The sequence below is a fragment of the Thamnophis elegans genome, chromosome 2 (genome assembly GCF_009769535.1).
Source record: "Thamnophis elegans isolate rThaEle1 chromosome 2, rThaEle1.pri, whole genome shotgun sequence".
In the NCBI taxonomy this organism is placed as follows: Eukaryota; Metazoa; Chordata; class Lepidosauria; order Squamata; family Colubridae; genus Thamnophis; species Thamnophis elegans.
The window spans coordinates 51,470,785-51,493,791 of record NC_045542.1 but is presented as its reverse complement, the minus strand read 5'-3'; the positions used below and the strand labels follow the sequence as shown (position 1 = coordinate 51,493,791).

General features: G+C 41.0%; 1 protein-coding gene across 3 annotated transcripts; it reads right to left on the bottom strand.

Moving 5' to 3' along the window:
* Positions 1–579: 579 nt before the first annotated feature.
* On the bottom strand, positions 580–16,622 carry LRRC59 (leucine rich repeat containing 59). Of its 3 annotated transcripts, none has more exons than XM_032210476.1 (8): positions 16,502–16,622; positions 14,341–14,498; positions 11,963–12,022; positions 11,251–11,409; positions 10,702–10,806; positions 7,337–7,409; positions 1,943–2,116; positions 580–1,250 (listed from the first exon to the last, which is right to left on the bottom strand). In XM_032210476.1, the coding sequence occupies exons 2-8, from the start codon at positions 14,443–14,445 to the stop codon at positions 1,009–1,011; spliced, it is 918 nt and encodes a 305-aa protein (XP_032066367.1). In that variant the 5' UTR covers positions 14,446–14,498; positions 16,502–16,622; the 3' UTR covers positions 580–1,008. The 3 variants fall into 3 exon arrangements, with proteins under 3 accessions (XP_032066367.1, XP_032066366.1, XP_032066368.1); XM_032210475.1 differs by having other exon boundaries at positions 16,506–16,622; XM_032210477.1 differs by lacking the exon at positions 16,502–16,622 and adding an exon at positions 15,876–16,489.
* Positions 16,623–23,007: the final 6,385 nt, after the last annotated feature.

Genomic DNA, 23,007 nt, shown 5'->3' with positions numbered 1-23,007 from the left:
GTAGATTAGATGCTGTAATATGCACGTTTAAGGTTTTGGATGTGAAACATCACATTTGGATGTATAAAGCAACAGAGAAATACTGCCTGGGCGGGCATGTAACAAGAACTAAGCAGGAACCAGGCAGATTTTCTATACTTGAATGTGAGTCCTCTAGGATAGTGTTTCAAAACCTCAGCTGCTTTTGAAGATATATGGACTTCAACTTCCAGCATGCTGGGTAGAAAATTGTGGGAGCTGGAGACCACAAATCTTAAAGTGGCTGAGGTTGAGAAACTACAGCAGGGATCCCCAATTCCCAGTCCATGGACCGGCACCGGTTCATGGCATGCCAGTAACCGATCCATGCAAACAAGCTAAGCCCCATCCACGGGATGTAGGCAGCATGTGTAACCATGCCTCCCCTGGCCCGCAGAAAAACCTCTCTCCATGGAACTGGTTCCTGGTGCCCAAAAGGTTGGGGGCCACTGCTCTAGAGAGTATTAAGTCTGTAGCTATACAAAAAAGTGGGAAAACATTTTGAAAGAAGGCACTGGCAAATCATGTTCATATTGTTCATAAAGTCACCAGGAGTCAAACTGGATTTGAAGGAGTTTTTATGTAACAATAAACTTAGCTCTCAACTGTATGGATGATTTAGCCATCTGGTATAAAGGTTTCCAGAATGAGCATCTTTGCTAGAATGGTAATATGCAAAGGCTGTTGCGTAGTAAAGCTTTTTATAATGACAAGCTAGCTTCACTTGATAAGCAGTTTTTTTCTACAGACCAGAAGTCTATGGTTTGCAGCCTAAAAAAGGCTCCACTCTGGAAAAAGAATACGTTATTTATCAAAAAGATACAGTAAAGAAGATCTGGGCCAACATCTGCTCTGTTTAAAGCCGCCATTGCTAAACAACTGAAAGTGATTTTCACCAGAGTTTATAATTCCATAGGAATTCTGGCTATGTTAATATGGGGGTGGGGGGGGGGGAGCAGGAGGCAAGTGTCCTTCAGAGCCCAGACAGCATTATTGCTGTGAGTTTGGCTGCAGTATATTTTGAAAGATTTCACGACTTGGTAAAAAGGTTAATGCATCTTCATACAGCATATTCACACTGACACACAGTGGCTGGTGCTGTAGCTCTGTAACCCTACAAACAGCCAGAGTGCTCAAGGCACCTAACAGGAGAAGCAGAAACATCTTCAGCAAAATTCTAGACCAAGAGCGTTCCTTTTTCAGTGGATGAGACGGATGGGAAACAGAGGGTTCTGTAAAAAAAACAATGGGAACAAAAAAGTTGTTATTAAACTGATCGCCAAATAAAAATAATCAATTCCATGCTAAGCAGCAAAATCAATTTTGCCTCAGACCTAACTCCATAAATTCAAAGTACATCCAGTGTGAAATCATCTCTGCTATTTAAGGAATACAAAGCAGAACAAGTAAATTAATTGGACTCTTCCATGTTTAACTGATCCTATCAAGGCAAACATATGAGGGTTGTTAAACTCAACCCAAATAGTTCAGCGAACCTTCCTATCCAGCCAAGATCTTTCCGTACTTTTAAGACTTCTGCTCCCCAGAGAATGAGTGCTTTGATATTTGATTAATTGGTATTTTTTTCCTAATGGCTAATATATTAGCCTTGCTGATATAAAAAAATAAAAGGCTACTAATATGGCTAAATTATATAACCACAATCTTCTACTCAGTTCTGAAAGCTGGCAACAGAAAGAGACTGGGCAAATAAAACATCTCAATAGATATGTGGCTTGCTCACTTTTTTTTGCCATTTTTGGATTATCCCCCCTATGGGTTTCAGGCTGTCTGTAGACTATATATGTGCTGTGTCCTTGTTGGTCTTTCTGTGACGGCATATTTACCAAACTTAGTCATGATAATTTCTTCCCTATTTCAGATAATTCTTATCTTTCTTTAGATAAGAATATTATTTTCTTACTTTGATTTTCACCCTTTTCTCTTCTTTGTTGTGTTGTCATTTTCTGCTTTGCAATTCTAAGAGCATCATATTCTCTTCTCCGACGTTCTTTCTCTTCAGCCTTCTCCCGCTTACGTAGTTCCTTCTCTTGAGCCTCTCTCACTTGCCGCTCTGCTTCACGCTTCTTCTCTAGCTCTGCACACAAGCATAAACCCAAAATATTTCTTTTAGAAGACTGCACCTTCACACTGCTCTATCCAATCAGGAGAAACAGGCTTTGCGGATTTATCTCAAATAAGAAAGTTGCATTTACCAAACAGGCTCTCTTGAATTTGTATCCAGCACAACCAAGATGGCCTGCAAGGCCAGTGTATCAATTTTTATGCTGTAACATAGGAGGTATTGAGAACACAGACTAGCAGTGATGGCTTCTCTTCACCAATCATAAACAGCCAAATTGTTGTGGTCCGCCAGCGGCCTGCAGAGCTGGCAGCAGAGTCAGACAGTGAGGAGGTTGGGGAGGAACCTGGGCCAGTCCTGGAGTCTGGTGAAGGCTTGGATGAAGGCTCTGCGTCGGAGGCAGAGAGGGGGCCAGGGCCATCTGGGAGTTATGTGCTGCCTCCTGAGCCTCCAGAGTTGGACAGCAGCGAGGCAGAGTAACAGGCTCTCCCTGTTCCCAGTGTGTGCATGGGCAGAGCGTCCAGAAGGCAAGAACAGTTAAAACAGAAGGGGCGACTCGGAAGTAAGGTTTGGAACTGATTGGCCCCTCCCATAGGACATAAAGGAGGAGCAAAGGCACATGAGCCTTTGCAAGGAAGCAACTTGGTCCATGCTGGTCAGTTTATCTTCTGAAGCTCCGTTTTGATTCTTTACTCCGTGTGGCCTTGCCAAGCTAATTGCCAATTAAGTCTTTGGCAGTGTGGCAGTGCGTCAAGGAAGATAAAAGTGGGTTTTATCAGCCTTATCCTGAAGGACTTTTGCAGCCTACTGTAGAACTCCTTACGATTACTAGTCAAGAATGCAAGTAAGGACTGTGATGATGCTATTATACACCTTGGCACAAATGATCTGACCCAAAAAGATGTACTTTCTGTGAAGAATGATTTCCAGAGCTTGGGGTATGAACAGTAGTATAGGTTGTAGGCTTATCTTTTCAGAGGTTTTAACAGTATATAAGGAACAAAAAGGGAAGGGCCAGCGTGTAGCAGAGTTTAATATGTGGCTAAAGGAGTGGTGTAAAAGGGAAGGCTTTGGTTTTATTAGTCATAATGTCTGCAGCTGGTCCAATTAAAAACTGTACAAAAGAGATGGTTTGCACCCATCCAAGAAAGAGACTGAGTTACTTGGCATTAAATTCACAGATTTTCTGGATAAACATTTAAACTGAACAGCGGGACAGAATTAATTGATATAGAACATTTCTGTCCCCAGCAATCTAAAATTCATAGGGTTATCAGTGCATGTAATATAGATGTTTGTGAGTAAGATTATCAGTCCTGCTGCCAAGCAAAACCAAGCATTTAATAGTGAGTGCCATACTATGTGCATGAATCATACAAGTGGCAAGAAAATTGGGGCAGTCAGACATAACACAGGTTATGTAGACAGTAAACACAGCATCAATCAAAATGGACTCAAATGTCTATACACCAAAGCACAGAGTATGAGGAATAAACAGGGTGAATTAGAAATTCAAGTAAATGAAGGCAGATACGATATTGTCGCCATTACAGAAACTTGGTGGGATGAAACCCACAAATGGAACATACAGCTAGAAGGATTTAAATTATTTAAAAGAAATAGACCAAATAAAAGAGGAGGTGGAGTTGCACTATATTTAAGAAATAACTACATCTCTACAGAAATAGAGCACAACAATGATGAGAACTATCTTGAATGCATTTGGGTCAATATTAAAGGTTGGGGGGAAATGACATTGCCATAGGTCTAAATTACAGGCCACCCAACCAAGCAGAGGAAGTGGATGAACTTTTTGCTAGTCAGCTAACTAAGGTATGTAGGAAGCACACCATAATAGTAATGGGGGATTTTAACTACCCTGACATCAACTGGGAAATAAACTCTGCACCAAGTGGAAGATCCAACAGGTTCCTAACAAACCTAGCACACAACTTTGTTTCCCAAAAAGTAGAGAATGGAACAAGGGGATCAGCCATATTGGACTTAATTCTCACTAACAGAGAGGAATTGATAGAAGATGTTGAAGCAACAGGAACCCTGGGGGCAAGTGACCAAGCAATATTGGAATTCAACATTATGCAAACACAAGTAGTAGAACAAAGTCAAACTAGAGTCTTGGACTTTAAAAGAGCTAATTTCAATAAACTTAGAGAGAGCTTGGGAAGAATTCCATGGATGAGAATCCTCAAGGGGAAAACAACCCAAGAAGCTTGGGAAATTTTGAAAAATGAGATTACAAAAACCCAATCTAGCACAATACCAATGAGGAAGAAAAATAACAGCTCCTAAAAGAAATCCTTCCAATTCTGCTATTGTATTTTATTTGGGACTCATTACGGGCTGTGAATGAATGCAATTCACAGCCTTTGAAATAAAAAGAGGGTTTTGGGGATTAAGCGTGTGCTTTTTACTGTATCAGGAAGACTAGGTCAGAACACAAATCAACTCTTCAATACATAGCTGTTTTGTAATATATAGATAGATCTCAACTTATGACCACAATTGAGAAATTTGTTAAGTGAGCTTTGTCCCATTTTACAACTTTTCTTGCCACCTTTGTTAAGTGAATTACTGCAGTCGTTAAATTAGTAACACGGTTGTTAAGTGAATCTGGTTTCCCACTGACCTCTTGTCAGAAGCTCACAAAAGGAGATCACATAAATGTGGGACACTGCAACCGTCGTAAGTATGAACCAATTGCCAAGCATCCAAATGTATATTACGTGACTATGGGGATGCTGCTGTGAAAAACAGTCATAAGTCACTTTTTTTCAGTGCCGTTATAACTTTGAACTGTCTCTAAATGAACTATTGTAAGTCGAGAACTACCTGTACGGCATACTATCAATAATAAACACTTAAAACATTTTAAATATGCTGAAATGGCTGGGTCAATTTTCTACAGCAAAAATGTTATCACTCAGTGAAGCTGTATTTTATCTCTCCATAAGCCACTAAAGCCTCATTTGGCTAGCTGCTCCTTGCTCCTCTGTCTTGAGGATGTACTACTTGCAGCGTGGCATTTACAGCTTTCAAACCCCCACAATTCATACCACTGAAACTCAATAGCAAAATGGCTGGATTTTGAGATATAATTTTGACTTGGTGAAAAGACAAAAATGGTACAGTTTGCCAAGGAGAAGCCTTCTGCTCCCATTGTTAATCTTTTGCAAAAGCAACAGCATTTAAATAGAAGACAGAAATTTGACAATTCAGAATGGTGACTGGAAAGTGAATAAATATATTGGGGGCAACCATGAAGAGAGACCCTCAAATCTCCTCTGGAATAGAAAGGACATATAAGGCAATACATGAGCCATTTGAAATAGTTCTTCATCTGTATTAATGGGTAGGCACAGAGTTCCCATTTGGAACAATTTGGTACATTCATTATGTCAAGGAGTTCCATTTCTGTACTTTAAAAATATGTAAGTTCCCTATTTAGGAATGACTTAACAAGCACAATCAAAAGGAGATTCAGATGCATTCCCCGCCCCGCCCCCCTGAAAAACCTAAGAAGTAAAAGGCTGCTAATTCAACAAAAAAGCCTATAAAAATAGCATTAATAACCAAAAGTAGTTATTATTTCTTTTCTTTTTTTAAACAAAAGCCCATGTACCAAATTTTGCTTTGGAACAGAAAGCTATTTTAATCTCAGCTTGAATTGTTTAAGAATTGCTTAAGAATGTTAATCTCTCTTATGACTAATCATTACCTACTAAAGAAGTGGGAGGAAGTGAGGGATTGTGTAAGAAAATTAATTTTATTCAAGAACTTGATAACAGATTTCATTCTTAAGCACCAGAATGATCTGGATGGTGCCTGTGAAAGTCATTTGAGTGCCCTCTCTGACAAGACTTGGTGAAATAGTCAGTAGCTTACTGAAGGGCAGTTGGAGAGGGAGGGAGAGGGAGAGAAAAAGAGAGAAGCTGGCACAAAAATAATATGCTGCCAATAACGCTTTGACTACACACTGTGAAAAATGTCCTGTTCGTGGCAGACTGAGGTTCTTCCCAGTCATATAAAATGTTTAGATCAAAAAGGATTTACAATTGAAACATGCTAATATTTTGTCACAGTCAAATATCTTTCAGGCAAACTACGAGAAAGTTCAGCTTGGGGGGGAAAGTACTGTAGACAACAAAAGACTATTCTATTCTATAAAACAAACTATATCCACAACCTTAGCTTTGTGAGTGTGCGCATGTCTCTGTATCAGCTTGGAAAAAAGCACTGTATCTTGGAGGATGTAGCTGCCCTTTGTACTCCAGCAAGATTGCACCAACAACCTCCCACTTTTTTCTGTGTGTGTATCTATTAGCAATTGAATATAGTCCTTTATATAGAGTAGCAGTCACGTTGGATTTCAACAAATATCTACTGCCTATCATGTGTACTCCATTTTTCTACCAATTAGTCCAACTATAAAGGCAGAATGACCTCAAGGATAACATAACCTGACTTCCCAATTCATGTTCTTCTCACCAATTACATAATAATGGCTTAAATTAAAGCTGCAATACCGGAACCGGAAAGCAGCACAAAAAGAAGAAATGTATATCACATCCTTTAGACAGTTCCTTCAGGCGCATCATTTAATTTATATCGTGCCAAGGAACTGATCTCTGATACCGGTTTTCAGATGATTCATCACAGGGTGAATTACGAGACTCCACATGTGAACACTTACTTGATAAAATTGTTAAGTGTGGGATGGGAAGGAAACTGTTCTCTCAAACAGGGCATTGATCCTGGATAATCTCCATTCTATATACTGATGTAAAAAAATCTCCACTTCCCAAATGCAATCAATGCATCTTGAATAACATTTTCTCTCCCACCTGGCATGGAAAGCCCAACCCCACCCCACCCCGACAAACACGAAAACCCCCACACTCGATCCACATTTACAAGCAAGTCAACGAGTTAATTTGTTAAGGGAAGTGAGGAAGATAGATCTAATTTAGAGTACATATATAAGCATACTAGAAAATAAGAATGTAGTGTAAGTCAGAATGAATAGGAAATAATGATCTATAACACAGAAAACAAATATAGATCAAAGAGCCTGGTGTTAACTTAATTTGGTGACAAAATGCTTGCTTGACTGGTAATGAGCCCCATTTGAGTTAAAAACCTATCCTGTGTATATGAGTTGTGTCATTCCCCAAAGAAAGCCCACATCACAAAATGAAATAGAATTGTTAAATTTACCTTGTTCTTTCTGTAACTTTCGTTGCCTCTCACAATCTAATTCAGACTGGAGGACTCTCATATGCTGCAGTACCTTTGAGATACACATATATTAGATTTTACAGATAAATTAGGAGATACACGTGAATTAGGTTTTACATTTACAGAACTAGGAGGAAAAGACAGCATCCTTTTCTTTACGCACATAGAAACTGATCTTAGGAAAGATGTTTACAAAAGAGGAAGTTAATTTGGCTAGTCCCAAAAGTATTTCTTAGACCAAGAGGACTTGAGAAGCCGAATGTCATTTAATCCAACTCCTCATTTCTCCACCCAAAGGCATAATACATTAGTGGACACTCCCACATACAGCTAGATATACAGTGCAGAGTACAATGTACCATTCATAAAGAACAAACACATGGAGTAATGCCCACAGAGCAAATAATTTCCAATTAATGAAGCAAGTGAACAAAGTCATATATTACAAAAAGGAAGGGGATAGGAACAAAGCCCTCAACCTTGGTGAGAATTCAATTCTAACTGAAAAGTGAAAAAAATTCATTTGATCCATGAGCATTTAATATTAAATTATTGTCATGTACACAAACTTTCAGCAAATAATTTGCACAAATATCTCGATGTTTGTTTTTGAATGCCAAGGAAAATAAAAAGAAAGTGATACGATTAGGTCTTAAGCACTTCCTGCCAATGAACACGTACTATATCTTCCATCTCTGAAGCATTACTTAAGCATCTGAATCAAAGCCACAACACATGAATTATTATAATATAAAACTGTATTAGAGAACATCTAGAACAGGGGTGTCAAACTGGATTTTCTTTCAGGGCCAGATCAGCATTGTAGTTCTCCTCCGTGGACCCCCCCATGCCCTGTTTTGGCTGGCAGGGTGCTGCAGGAGTCTGTCCAGGCCAAAACTGGGGTGTAGAGGGTCACTCACAGGGGGCACCATGCTCTGTTTTTGCTAGCAGAGGCACTGCAGGCCAGTCCTTTGCTATTTGCAGGCCAGATTTAAGCAACCCACAGGCCACATCCAGCCTGCAGGCCTTGATCTAGAATATTAATTCAAGTATATGCTATGGAAAACATCTTTGCTTCAAAACGGATTAAATTGGTCACCTTAAAAATCAATGTATATTAAGTGTACCTTGGACACAACAGCCCTGGATTGAGAGAACTGGAGTAAGCTCAACCCATTTGACCAGTATTTGTCATTAGCTGTTCTTGTTTGATTCTTTAAGTGTATCCCTCTGGCCACGGTGCCAACCCCAGCAATCCCTGTAGGGATCCGGCTACTGTGCATGCAACTGTCAGGCCCTGGATTAAGGCTGGAATGATAGCAGGAACTGTTGAGTTTATGAACTTGAATGAAAGGATGTCCATAACATTGCATAAATGTTTGCTAGGATCATTCTGTGTACTTTTTCTAAATGCCACAAGGGGTTACTTCCCAAAGTCCATCATCCCTCTTAATGTTCTCTGCAGATGGAATGATTGCTCTGGAGGCAGACATAGAAAACTGCTATCAGCTGCAATATCTGTGCAGAAAGAATCTGTTGTTCCCTGCTAAGCCACGTTTTCTGAGGAACTGAAGTTGTCACTGTCCTTTCCCTTGAGGGCAAAACTGTTGAGCAGGTGTCTAGACAGTTGTAAATATGGATGAACTGAATTCTCAAGTGTCCTATCCACATCATCACCTGGATGCCAAAACAAAGTGAAGGGGAAAAGGCCCCGACTTGTGGAATTGATCCTTCCCATATGCAAATATGAGGAACAACAAGCGAGCCTGCTTAATGGGAGCATGCAAATTCTGCTTAGCATATAGAGGCTGGTTAATTGTCTGGAATGATAACCTCAGCTTTGGATCTTAAGCTCTTCATCCTAAAAATCTGCCATCTAATCAATCAGTTCAGCAGCTTGAGGCTTCGAATTGCTCTTAAAGACCTCCTTTGATAACCTAAATACAATTGAGAATATACTGGAATTCCTTTCCCAGGTTGACAAGCTGGCTTCTCACAGATGGTACATAGCAAGGGTCCCCAACCCCCGAGCCATGGACTGGTACCAGTCCATGGTCTTTTAGAAACCAGGCTGCACAGCTGAGGTGAGTGGTGAGCAAGCAAAACCACGACCAACCACTCCCGGGTGCCAAAAATGTTGGGGACTACGGGTATATAGCATCTCATCCTTTGTTGTTTTTCCCCAATCTCTAAAACTAGGGAAAACAAGAATCGTCTCTGAATTTCAGTGCAGTTGGATAGTCTTCAGAAGCCATGTGTCTTTGCTAGTACTATCTCAAGTATGGCAAAATGATGGCAGATGCTCACCCACCTACCAAGAAGGTGGTGGAGTTAATTTGAGGAACACTTCTTACGGAATTTATCTGCCTCAAAGTCTTTCTTGAGTATGGTTGCCATCTTGTAAGGTCATGGGAAGAAGCAGAAGTGTTTATTATAATAACCCTGGGGAGAAAAGAAGCCAGGGCTCTTTTCCTATGCCTGCTCTTCTCCCTTCCAGATACTGATAACAAGGAACCCTCTTATTCTTGTTCTCAACCAGGACAGGCTCAATTGATTCCCCAAAGGTTACTTATTCTACCATAATGGTGTTTCTGCCCATGATTGAGTTATAAGTTGTGTCTCACTGCTATCTCTAGCCATACATTATAGACTGCTTAGAACTGTGTCTGCTGTTAGTTACATTGTTCTATGTATTTTGGCTGCATCCTCTCGCAGGAGCTTCTTTTCAATAGCTTGAAAATTTGAAGGAAACTCACCCAGTGAACACCATAAAACTTGCCATTCTAAAAATTTTTAATATTTGAAGAGCAGTTAAAAAAAAAAACTAATTCCAAACGTGATTAGGAAATGTAGTTCAGTCAAGCTTTATATCCATAGAGGCTATGTTACAACTATGAGCTTAGTTGCAAACCCCTTGACTCTCAATCACTCAATTCTGACTCCCAAAGCTGACTCCCAAAACCAGTTCCTATGATCTACTCTTGAGGAGCATTTGGGTGATCTCACTAGCTCTTTTCTGCCAGCCAGCCAGGGTTCAACTTCTGGCTATTGATCTCCATCATAATGTTGTCCCTGTCCTTCAGGAACAATATTAGTTCACCACATCCTCACTGGAAGTATTGTCTGACAGCTCATAATATGCCCCCCCAAAAAAGGCCCTAGAAAAAACCACCTGTAGTATTTGTTTTTTTAAAAAGGTTTTACAGTTCATTTTTTTATCTTTGAATTTGGACATTTTTGTACCTCAGAGTATATTTTTAAAAAATGAGAAAATAACCCAGAATATTAAGAAACTCTCTCAAAGGTGAAAGAATATTGCATTTAAAAAAAGTGAATTAACTTACTCTGACAGCTGCCAGTTTACACTGTTTTTCATCCAAGCAATCTCCAGCTACCTTCGCAAGTGTTGGATCCAAAGGGTTGTCTTTCAGATCAAGCCATTTCAGGTTCTAAAAAGGAAATGCATAGAAAACTAGGCCCAGATCAGGATCATGATTTTCAGTTTTACTCTTTGGAAGCATTCTGAGCCGCGGTGGCGCAGTGGTTAGAATGCAGTACTGCAGGCTACTTCTGCTGACTGCCAGCTGACTGCAGTTTGGGCATTTGAATCTCACCAGTCTCAAGATTGACTCAGCCTTCCATTCCTTCTGAGGTGGGTAAAATGAAGATCCAAATTGTTGGGGACAATATATAAACCGCTTAGAGAGGGCTATGAAGCAGCATATAAATCTAAGTGCTATTGCTATTCTAATTAGTGCTGCCCTCAATGTTTCAGAGAAGGAACAGTAAGAACAGATACACTAAATGCACCCTTATTTCTGAACAATGATAGAAAAATCTCCAATATATCTTAGGCTAAACCCAATCTAAGAGTTCTAAAAGAATAGAATTACCTTGAGTTGGGCAAAACTAACAGGCAAAGTAGTCAATCGATTGTTCAACAGATCCAAGTGTTGCAAGTTGATCAAGCGCCCAAAGTCTGATGGTAGATTCTGAAGCCGATTTTTGCTTAAATCCAATTTTACCAGATGGGTCAAGCTGCAGAACTCTGACTGGAACCCAAACACAAAACACAAAACCATGCAATTTCTAGGAATAAGCCTAATTAAATTATTTCTGAGCAACAATACAGAGGACTGACCTGTTAGAAAACTGAGAAGTGATATCTAAGAATGGAGGTTCAAACACTTTCCAGTTTCTCTCTTAAGCTGTTTATAAAATGGGAACATAAACTTTCTTATCGTGGTGTAGGGTTTCCTGCCTCTTCATTGTGAAATGAAAACGTGTACATTAAAAAACTATTAACTGTACGTCCTTCCACTTATTTGATATATGGGTTTGCACCACATTTTTAAGGGACATAAACATGTTTGATTTGCTTAGTGTATTGCATGTATCCAGCTACTGTGATTTATAACCACAATTTATGGCTTAGACACTTAATCTATAAATTGTTTACACTCTTCTTTTCAGTAACTCTTGCTTCCAATAATCAATGGCCTTATCTCAGAAAATAACAGCTAAAGCTCCTTTCCTTTTACCACAGAAGACTGTGTGTAACAGCAATAATGAAAAGTTCCTCCAAGATATAAGGTTAAAACTCACCGGTAAAGTAGCAAGATTATTACAGGACAAATCCAAAACTGTTGCCTTTGGAAGTCCTGTCTGAAAAAGAGCCGAAGAATTAGAATTAAAAATTATATTGTACATTTATTAACTGACAATAAATCACTGTAACCTTAATATTACATTGCAATACCAGAAACCTTCAGAATTGAATATTTTCTATAATATGGACAAGCTTTCATTTTCATTAGATAGCAACATCCCAAAAATATTCATTTACCATACAGGTGGTTCTCACTTAACCACTATCCAACAATACTACCCTCTGTTCTCAAAGTTACAACTGCCATACTACCACCATCACATCACATTTTGGGTACTTGGCAAGCAGCTTGCATTACAACCATTGCCGCATCCCACATCACATCACCCATTTTCAACATTTTTGTCAGTTTCTGGTGTTGCAGAAAATGCCCATTCAGGAGAATTGATTTACACATACTTGCTTAATGACTGTGGTAACTTGCTTTACAACCATCATAAAAACAGTTGCAAAATTGAGTCAGATCACATGGTGACCACTTAATGATTAGAATATGGTACACATATGCATTACAGTATGGTATGCTGGTTTAACTGCTGCGGACAGAAATGCACTATAGAGTGATCAATTTGGCACAAGAAACCATTGGTTGCCCTCTAATACCACTGGATGACATCACCAGGTCTCGCTGCTTTAACAGAGTAAGGAAGATACTCAGAGATGATTCACACCCTGGTCAGTGACTCTTCACACTTCTATCATCTGGCAGACGACATCAAAGTATAGCCAGCCGAACAAATAGGTTTAAAATAGTTTCTATCCTTGGGCTGTAAGAGTCTTAAACATAATCACAATCACTCCACGCACATGTGGAAATGTATGACTAGTTTTTCTTTTTCTTTCTTTTTCCCAATTACTTGCATAGGGATTATTCCTTATACTATTTATGTTGTTTGTATTTGTTGTCATGGATTGCACGTGAGGCTAAAACCAATTTTGTTGTATACATGATGTACAATCATAATAAAGGCTACACTAATATACTAATGACTGAGCATCAAAATTCTAGGATCAATTATGATAAGTAAGGACTACCTATATTATAGTTGTGGCCTGATATCTATCTTAATTTGGAATTCAATTACATCATTAAAATCCCATGAGATTTGTCAATGAGTTAGAAATGAGGCTTTGGGTTTGTCTGTTTTTTAAACTGAGCTATGAGGCAATGGAAATCAGATGTTGTTCACGTAACTGGAAATGCTTGTATATACTATCATTCTTACATATTCTACCTGATCAAATATTCTCTTTTTACCTACTGTGATTTCATACGCTCTTTTCCATTATCCCACCTCCAGCCTGTTTAAAGACTGCTGTTTCCCATGGAAGGAAACAGGAATTTCAAGATAAACCACTGAGGGGATAGGAAGCTTAATTCACCCCGCCTACTCCTATGAACTTGAGCAGAGCTTTAGTGATCACAAAATTTTACAAGATGGGAAAGCCACAGAGTTTATGGATTTCTGTTTGTATTATCTGGAGTTTCATAACCAGCTGAAAGATATGAAGCTTTGAAAAAAATTAAACTTTTCTGAAGTTTGACAATCTAGAAGTTTCTACAAAATAAAAGGCAACAATACTTGAACAAGAAGAAACTTTCCCACAATCCACATACAAAAAATGCACAATGGGGATTTCAGGGGAAATCTGAAATCTCTTGACCAGTTTCCATCATGTACATCTTTTGACAACAGCCAGTAAGCACGTCATGATGCTGGGCTGCTGACTCAAGAAAGCAAAACAGCAATAGGGCTTTGAATGTTTCTTGAAGAAAAATGTATATGGATTGTGGGAAAATTTCTTCTTCAGGTATCGTTGCGTTTTATTTGTGATCCCCTGCTGTTAAGTATGGCTAATATCAAGAATAAATGGAAAGCCTACAATTTAATTAAATCTACACAGTATTTCAGTGGTGCAATGGCATAGCAGTTCAGATGTTGAAGCTTGTTGGCTGGAAAGCCAACATCCCATGTTCGAGAGCCGAGCATTGCACAATGGGGTGAGCTCCCATCCTCACCCCAGATCCTGCCAACCCAGCAATTAGAAAGCATGAAAATGTGAGTAGATAAATAGGTATGCTTTGGTGGGAATGTAACAATACTCTGTGATGTCATGCTGGCCATATGTCCACAGAAATGTCTTCAGATGTCTTTAGATTCAACGGCCCTTGAAATGGAGATGAGTACTGCTCCCTAATCAGCAATGACAAACAGAGTAAAATCCAAAGGGACTTTTTTACTGTGTTTCATAATTATGTCACAATTATGTTATAGACCTGTTATTTCTACAGGCCATAAAAACAGATACCTACCAGCTCCTTAACTGGAACTTCATTCAGATCACATAAACTTAAATCCAATTCATTGCCATCCAGTTTGTCCTTCAAATTAATTCCTTTTCCTCCAGATTTTGCCATAATTTCCAATGAAGAAAAATTGTCCTGCTAATCTGATAAATATACTTATGTTCCTAAGAAAATAGAAAGATTCAGATTTCACATATTAATGCTGTAGATAAATACCGGTATGATTAGCTGATTACTTTACTGAAATATTGTTGTATCTTTAATTTATGTTAATAATAAACACTATCTCTGCTGGTTATATTAAAAAGCAAACCCTATAGAATATAGCAACCATTAGCAATTATAGCTGCTTTGTATTGGCTCAGAAGCTAAGCTAGGTCAGTCCTGGTTAAAACCTGAAAGTGTAGCTACTAGGGAATGTCAGAGCTACAAAGTTGAAATGCACCCTAGAAACAGGCTGTGCCAAATAACTTTTTTACTGTTCTTTTAAAAAAACTGAAAGTCACCAGAGGCAAAGCTCTATTCCAAGAAGGTGGTATGTACCGTATGTATGTATGTATGTATGTATGTATGTATGTATGTATGTATGTATATATATATATATATATATATATATATATATATATATATATATATATATATATATATATTCCAGAAATAAAGAGAGATTTCAATTCTATTTAGAAATTAATTCTAAGTTCTAGGGGGAAAATAACATTTTTACTTATGTGGGAAGCTGGTAGGTGACTCTCCAGAATCTATGGGACATCACACTGAGAAAGCTCTGTCACTTAGAACAATCCACCTAACTTCATTCTCTAAAAAAAGAGTGGGTGTAAATATTCCTTCAGCCAGACATTCCAGCTCCAAGCTGTTCAGGGCATTAAAGTCAGCACCAAGAGTCTGTAATGGGGCTAGAAATATACAGTGAACAGATAGGCATCTAGTGCCCTTTTCTCAAAAGCGAGTGATCACTTGAGCAGAAAAAAGAAGTCAAGCTTAAATCGAGGGCATCTTTCACTGTATCCCAGAGACAGCCCTGGGGTGGAAGCAAACCCAGCTTCCTAACCTTGTGGAATTAAATCCACCAGAACTATTTGATATGACATCCCTTCCAATTTTTCACAGTTCATGTTGGAATACTGAAAAGAACTGTAAAATGAACGTTTGTTACTTGCAGATAAAGTTTAAATCCTTTTTTTTTAAGAGCAGGAGCCCACTGCTTTTCATCAGGTGATACAAACAGGCGTTGTTTTTTTTCCTCCCTAGTGATAATTGCCAGTGGGGAACTCTGCAGCTGCTGAAATCTCTGTCAAGCCAGTATAAGGAAGGAAACAGTGTGAAATCATACGAAGTGTGAATCAGATATTTTTGAAATTAACAGAGTAACAGAGTTGGAAGGGACCTTGGAGGTCTTCTAGTCCAACCCCCTGCTCAGGCAGGAAACCTTAATACCACTTCAAATAAATGGTTGTCCAATCTCTTCTTCCAGTGTTGGAGCATTCAGGATTTCTGGAGTGAAGTTGATTCATTGTTCTCACTGTTAGGAAGTTTCTCCTTAATTCCAGGTTCGGTTTTCACTGGTTTTGTGGCTTTGCAATCCTTAGCTGGGGCTAACCGGAACAGTTTAGCAAAGGTTTCCGAGATTGACTAAACCCACAAGGCAGGACCAGCTTAACGTTGGTGTTAAATCGAAACGGGGGTGACTACTGGAGCAGAGCCCTCTCCAAGACGTGCGAGCCACGGAGTCAACAGGACGAAAAGAGGCACCGAGCGCTCCCCCTCCGCCAAGCCTAGCCCAGCCCGGGGTGGACTTTGGACTTCTCCGGTGGTTGTTCGCCGCTCAAGAGCAACCCTCCTCCCTCTCTCCGGTGCCCCTTCTAGGCAGCGATTCCAAAAAGGCCCCGCAGCAGCAGGAGTTATACCCCCTTCCTCCCGTGCTAGTTAGTGCTACCCACCCACCCGCCTTGCCACGCCGCGTTAGCCGACGAGGACGGCAACGGCAGCAGGCAAGCCGAAAATCAAGCGAGCCGGTGGGCGTGAGAGACAGAGAGACGCCCCCACCCGCCGCAACCTGCCCCTCTGAACGCCAAAGACCAAAGGGGGGTGGGGGTGGGGAGAGCCCTCTGCGCCGAAGGAGACCCGCGCGCGGAGACGCCCCACTCACTCACGCGCCACTGCTGCGCCCGCCCGGGCCAGCCGCTTCCGGACCTCTCTCTGTCTCTCTCTCTCTGTCTCTCTCTCTCTCTCTCTAGGTCCCCCTCCCACGTTTGAGAACAACCAGCGAGAGAAGCCACGTAGCAGCGAGAGCGCCCAGCGGAAATCAGGAAATGGCCTCGCAGCGCCCTCCGGAGGCTATAAATGCCCTGGCGCTCAATTTAACCCTATTAATCCCGGTGTTGTTGGGGGGGGGGGGGGAAGAGTTATGCTCGGGAAGGTGCTATTAATTAGAATATTAGATCGTCGTCGTCATCTCAGCGAGTCCGCAAGTGGCAGTTTCCTTTTTTATTTTATTTTAAAAGCGGAATAGAAAGTGTAGCAGTCATAAAGTGAAATAAGGGGCGTGCATGAGCGCCCCAACGTGCCTACTGTCCCCACTTACTCGTAGCCATTTCCTGTATTCATATTCATACTTATATCTGTTATCTTATACATGCTTGACAAAATAAATTAAGTTAAATCCACAGTTCGTTTAAGCTTCTCCAGGATACAGAAGGCGTTAAGCTGAAAACTTCCCAGTTGGTGACAATAAACACAATAGGTAGAATTTTTAATAGCAGTCTGGAAGTGCTTTGCCGCTTCCTCCTACCGATCTTTTTGCAATTCCTCAGTCTAGTCACGGAGTCCCAATTGGGTCGACCATCGTCTAGCCCCGCTCTTAACTGGCTTCTGTTACAATGCTCTGTGTCTCTTTGTTTTTGAGCATTTATTAATTTTTGCCAGAAGAAAAATGCAGCAACAGCAGCGTGAACATTAAAAACATAGATCTTCTTCCTTGTCTTCTTTTTTCTCCTCCTCCTCCTCTTCCTTCTCCTCCTCCTCCTGGTATTGAACAGAATGTCTCTTTTTAAGCCAGTGACAGGAACATATTTGTTCTTATCCTTTGTTTTCTGATGTAATGGAGTGCTGAGATACAGCCATTCTTATACAAACATGGCCCATGGAGTTTCCTAACTTTTCATAGATTAGATACAGGAACAAAGAGTGAAAGAATAAACTACATCTAATCGTATACTGCTGGAGTTTTCTTTCTTTTCTTTAATGTGTTCCTTATTCATACTAGCAGCATAACTTTTATTTAAAGTGTACAAGAGTTGCATTTCAGGCATCTAAAATAGAGATGATTTGTCCTCTGGTACTGGAGGAAATTCCTGAAAATGCCATAGATAGCTTTAAACAAAGGATCACTGAACTAGTCGACTCAGAATTCTCACTCAAGACTAAGGTGACCAGATGTCCCGATTTTCGCAGGACAGTCACGATTTTGCACAATTTGTCCCACGTCCCAGGGCATTCTTAAAAAGTCCCGATTTTTGTGACCGGACCCGGAAATAAGCCTGCCCTGCCCCCAGCCCTGTATACCCGTCCCGGCCGGCCAGTATTTTGTCCCTTCTGTTTCCCCGTTGCTCAGAAAAGCAACTCTGGGAAGGTCCTTTGCTAGCAGGCAGGTTCTAGGACGCCTGTCGCCACCAAAGGACCTTCCCGGAGTTGCTTTTCTGAGCAACGGGGAGACAGAAGGGACGCAATCTCCTTTCATTCTCCCTCTGCCTCATTCACTCGTTCGGGCAGCAGAGAACGAAAGAAAATTGCATAGTCGAGGACAAAGGAGCCTGCAGCCTCCTTCATGCAAACGTTCAGGCAGCGGGGATGGGGGGGGGCTTTCTTGCACGCCTTCTTTCTCTGAAGCCGCGCCGGATTCAGCAAACCGGGCAGCGCGTGCCCTTGGGATTGTGCAGCAGCCGAAGATCGCCTGGTTAAAAAGGAGGAAGAGGAGGCTCTGCTAGTCCAGAGCCCATCCACGGGGGCAGGGATCCACAAACACACACACACACACACAGGGAGGGAGGAGAGACACAGAGAGAGGCAGAGATAGACAGACACACACAGAGAATGACAGAGAGAGAGACAGAGGGAGGGAGGGAGGGAGATAGAGGCAAAGAGCCACACAGAGAGTGAGAGACAAACAGATACAGAGAGAGCGGGGGGGATTTAAGAAACTTTGGGGTGAATCCAGGAAGAGGGAAGAGATGGAGGACTGGCTTTTCGCTCCGATTTCTGAGCCCCCAGAAAAATCTGCAAAAAGTCACGGGGAGCCCCTGGGATTGTTCCTCGCAAAGCATCATGGTCGCAGAGAATGCAAATGAAGGTGCTTATCTCCCCGCCCAGCTCCGTGTCCTTCTATTCAAATCGGAGTCACGCTGAGTCCCATTCAGAGGACGGAGGGACGCTGTGCTTTTTTTTTGTTTGTTTTACCTATGTTCTCACAACCATGCAAAGGTGGGTTTTGTGCTACAAGGGTCTTTCTTTCTTTCTTTCTTTCTTTCCCTGTATGCGGTTCCGATTGCAGTTGCTTCGGATTAAAGCACCGTTTCTCATTCCTTGCAAAACTGGGGAAAGGGCAGGGCTGCCTCCCCCCTTTCCTTGCAGCATCCTCGGTTGCAAAATGTTCCCCTGATTTGGTTTATAAGTCCGCAGCAATGCGATCCAACAAATAGGAAAGTTTTAATAAGATTTTCTGACTTTATTTGGTCTCTGCTGCCCTCCCACCCCCAATCCCTCCCAAGGAGAGAGTGGGAAGGAGAGGAAGGAAGGAGGGAGGGGGGAAGGAAAAGAAGAAGGGAGGGAGGAGAAGATGGAAGGAGAAAAGATGGAAGGAAGGAGAAAGAATAGAAGGAGGAAGGAGAAGGAGGAAGATGGAAGAAAGGAAGAAAAAGAAGAAGGGAGGGAGAAAAGAGGGAAGGAGGTAGGAAGAAAAGGGGAAGAGAGGGAAAGAGCAGAAAGACAAAGAGGATGAAGTTGATAGGCAAGAGGAAGGAGGAAGGAAGGAAGAAAGAAAAAGGGAGGGGGAGAGGAAAGAAGAAAAGATGGAACTAGAAAGGAAAGAAGGGAGGAAAGGGGAAGACAGGGAAAGAGCAGAAAGACAGAGAAGGTGAAGGTCGATAGGCAGAAGGAAGGAAGAAATAGGAAGGAGGGAAGGTGAAAGGATGGAAGGAGGAAGGAACAGAAGCGAAGAGGAAGAGAGAGATGGAAAGAGCAAAAAGAGAAAGTAGATAGGCAAAAGAAAGGAAGCTGAAAGAATGGAAGGAGGAAGGAAGAGAAAAGGGGGAAGGGAGTGAGTGAGGAAAGAAGAGAGGATGGAAGGAGAAAGGAAGGAAGAGAGGGAAAGAGCAGAAGACGGATAAGGTGAAGGTAGATAAGCAAGAGGAATGAAGGAAGAAGTGAGGTGTCTCGAGGAGAGGGAAATCATTTACTGACCAAAGTTACAATGGCATTGAAAAAAGTGACTGATGACCATTTTTCACACTTAGCCACCGTTGCTGCATCCTCATGGTCATGTGATCAAAATTTTGATGTTCGGCAACAGATTCGTATTTATGATGGTTTCAGTGTCCTGGGGTGACCTTTTGACAAAATATAAAAATTTTAATCAAGCCCCCCCCCTCCCCGGTCAATGGTGTCCCTCTTTACCAATCTGAAAATCTGGTCACCTTACTCAAGACACAAATAACCAGGCACAAATTATCCTACTTTGGACCCATTATACAGGTAGTTCTTGACTTACAAACAATTTGTTTAGTGACCATTTGAAGTTACAATAGCACTGAAAAAGGTGACTCATGACCATTTTTCACACTTATGACCATTGCAGCATCCCCATGGTCACAGGATCAAAATTCAGATGCTTAGCAATTAATTCTTGACAGCTGCAGTGTCCCCATGTCATGTGATTCCTTTTTGCAACTTTTTAACAAACAAAAGCCAGTTTGACTTAGCAATGGTGTTATTACTTAACAACTGCAGTGACTCACTTAACAATGGTGGCAAGAAAGGTCATAAAATGAGGAAAAACTTACTTAACAAATGTCTCACTTAGCAACAGAAATTTGGGGCTCAGTTGTGCTTGTAAGCTGACAACAACCTGTATGAGAAAATTCTAATTGCTGGGTAAGGTGGATAGAAAAAGATGAGGACAACCAGCAGCAAAGTGGATTTGAAATTACAAAAGGCACTGAAAAAGTGACTTATGACTGGTGTTCATATTTATGACCGCTGCAGCATCCTCATGGTCACATGATCAAAATTCAAGCACTTGACAACTGGCCAGTATTTATGACTGTTGCAGTGTCCTATGGTTATAGTAGTAGCAATAGGAGTTAGACTTATATACCACTTCATAGGGCTTTCAGCCCTCTCTAAGCGGTTTACAGAGTCAGCATATTGCCCCCCAACAACAATCCGGGTCCTCATTTCACCCACCTCGGAAGGATGGAAGGCTGAGTCAACCCTGAGCCGGTGAGATTTGAACAGCTGAACTGCAGAACTGCAGTCAGCTGAAGTAGCCTGCAGTGCTGCATTTAACCACTGCGCCACCTCAGCTCCTTTCCTCAGTTATGATTATCTTTTGCAACCTTCTAAAATCAAAGTCAATGGGGAAGCAGATTCACTTTACAGCCATGTTACTAATTTAACAACCGTAGTGATTCACTTAACAACTGTGGCAATAAAGGTCGTAAAATGGGGCAAAATTTACTTAACAGCTGTCTTGCTTAGCAATGGAAATTTTGGGCTTGACTCTGATAATAAATCAAGGACTAACTTCCTGTAATGAGTTCACCATTGGGAGACCTGAAGGATCAAGTTGGGGATAGATTGTTTTGAAGACAATCTATATGGTCACTAAGAATCAACCCAATTTGACACATAATATATATTACTATAGATTTCCCACATTTTTCGGAGTATAAGACGCACCCTTTTTCCTCAAAAAAGAGGCTGAAAATCTGGGTGCGTCTTATACACCAAATACAACATATTTTGCCTCCCAAAGCCCCGCCCCTTCACCGAAATGGCTGTGCATACCCTTATTGAGGCTTCCAGAGAGCTTCTGAGGGCTGGGGAGGGCAGAAATGAGGAGAAATGGGCCATTTTTACCCCCCCCACACACACACCCCTCAGCAGCACTCTATAAGGCTCCTTAAGGCTATGCATGCAATTTTTTTGACATAAAATGAGCCTGTTTTTGCAAAAAATGGGCTGTTTTTTACTCGTTGGGGGGGCACCTCCCTAGAGCACTCTGCAAGCCTCCCCAAGGCTATTCATGCCTTTTTGGGGCGAGAAACCGGGCCCATTTTCATGAAAAACGGGCCATTTTTGGGAGGTTTGCAGAGTGCAAAAACTCCCCCCCCCCTTTTGGAAAGCTCTTTAATTGATCAATGAGAATTACATTGATCAAGTACTGTGCCAGCAGAAACACCTACCTATCTACTGTATTTCTCTCTATCTCTATTTCTCTCTCTCTCTATCCCTCTACCTACCTCCCTACCTACACACTTTCTCTCTCCCTACCTACATACTGTATTTCTCTATCTATCTCTATTTCTCTCTATCACTTTATCTACCTACCTAATTACTCTCTCTCTCCCTACTTACCTACTGTATATATCTCTCTCTCCCTCTCTATACCTTTATCTCCCTACCTACCTACCTACTCTCTCTTTCTCCCTACCTATTTACTGTATTTCTCTCTCTCTATTTCTGTCTCTCTATCCTTCTACCTACCTACCTACCTACCTACCTACCTACCTACCTACCTACCTACCTACCTACTCTCTCTCCCTACCTACTGTATTTCTCTCTCTATCTCTTTCTCTATATCCCTCTACCTACCTACCTACACACACTCTCTCTCTCCCTACCTACCTACCTACTGTATTTCTCTCTTTCTCTCCCTCTCTATTCCGCTATCTACCTACCTACTTTTTTAAAAAAATTGCCTCTTCAAAACCTTGGTGCATCTTATACTCCGGTGTGTCTTAATACTCCAAAAAATACAGTAGTTTTTGTCTTTCTAAAATTATCAGTAGACCACTTCTGGGAGTTAGTTCAAATAAATACATATGTAATCAAGCTCCTTTATATTGGTTTTCTGACTCATTGCATTCTTGGATCTATGCCATAAAATCCATGTTCAGACCTTTAAAATTATGCAATATTAAGATCGGGAACTTATTGTAAGAGAAACTTAAGTTCATTGCCTTCTAAAGAGCAAACATTACGACATTTCTTTGAATTTCTTTTTACAGCCTGACAGTATAAGAGTTCTCTAAGGGTAAAAGCTACCTAAATCATTCCTTTTTACAGTATCAGAGCTTTTCTGCCCAAATTGCATAATCAGACCTAAGCAGGAAAAAAAAAGTGAAAAATGCCAATAATAGAATAGTAAAGCTGATTTGTTCTGGAATCGATACTTCGGTTCATCCTGAGCATGACAGTGAAGTGAATCTTAGCCCTAAATCCACTCCTGTTCATATTTCATTAGACGCTTCGCTAAAAAACCATTTCAGATCAAATAAAAGCAGCAACTGCATTCAAAAGAGCTGTTCCACTCTACCAGAACCGAAGGGAGAGTCAGGGCAATCTCATCACCTCACAAATCAAGTGCTTTCCTCCAAT

Excerpts from the sequence above, each read along its gene's own strand:
- LRRC59 (XM_032210476.1), bottom strand. The coding sequence starts at position 14,445 with ATGGCAAAATCTGGAGGAAAAGGAATTAATTTGAAGGACAAACTGGAT. Across the intron at positions 7,410-10,701 it reads GTAAACTGGCAGCTGTCAGA|GTACTGCAGCATATGAGAGT; the intron begins GTAAGTTAATTC and ends TGTATCTCAAAG. Across the intron at positions 2,117-7,336 it reads AAAGTTACAGAAAGAACAAG|AGCTAGAGAAGAAGCGTGAA; the intron begins GTAAATTTAACA and ends GCTTGTGTGCAG.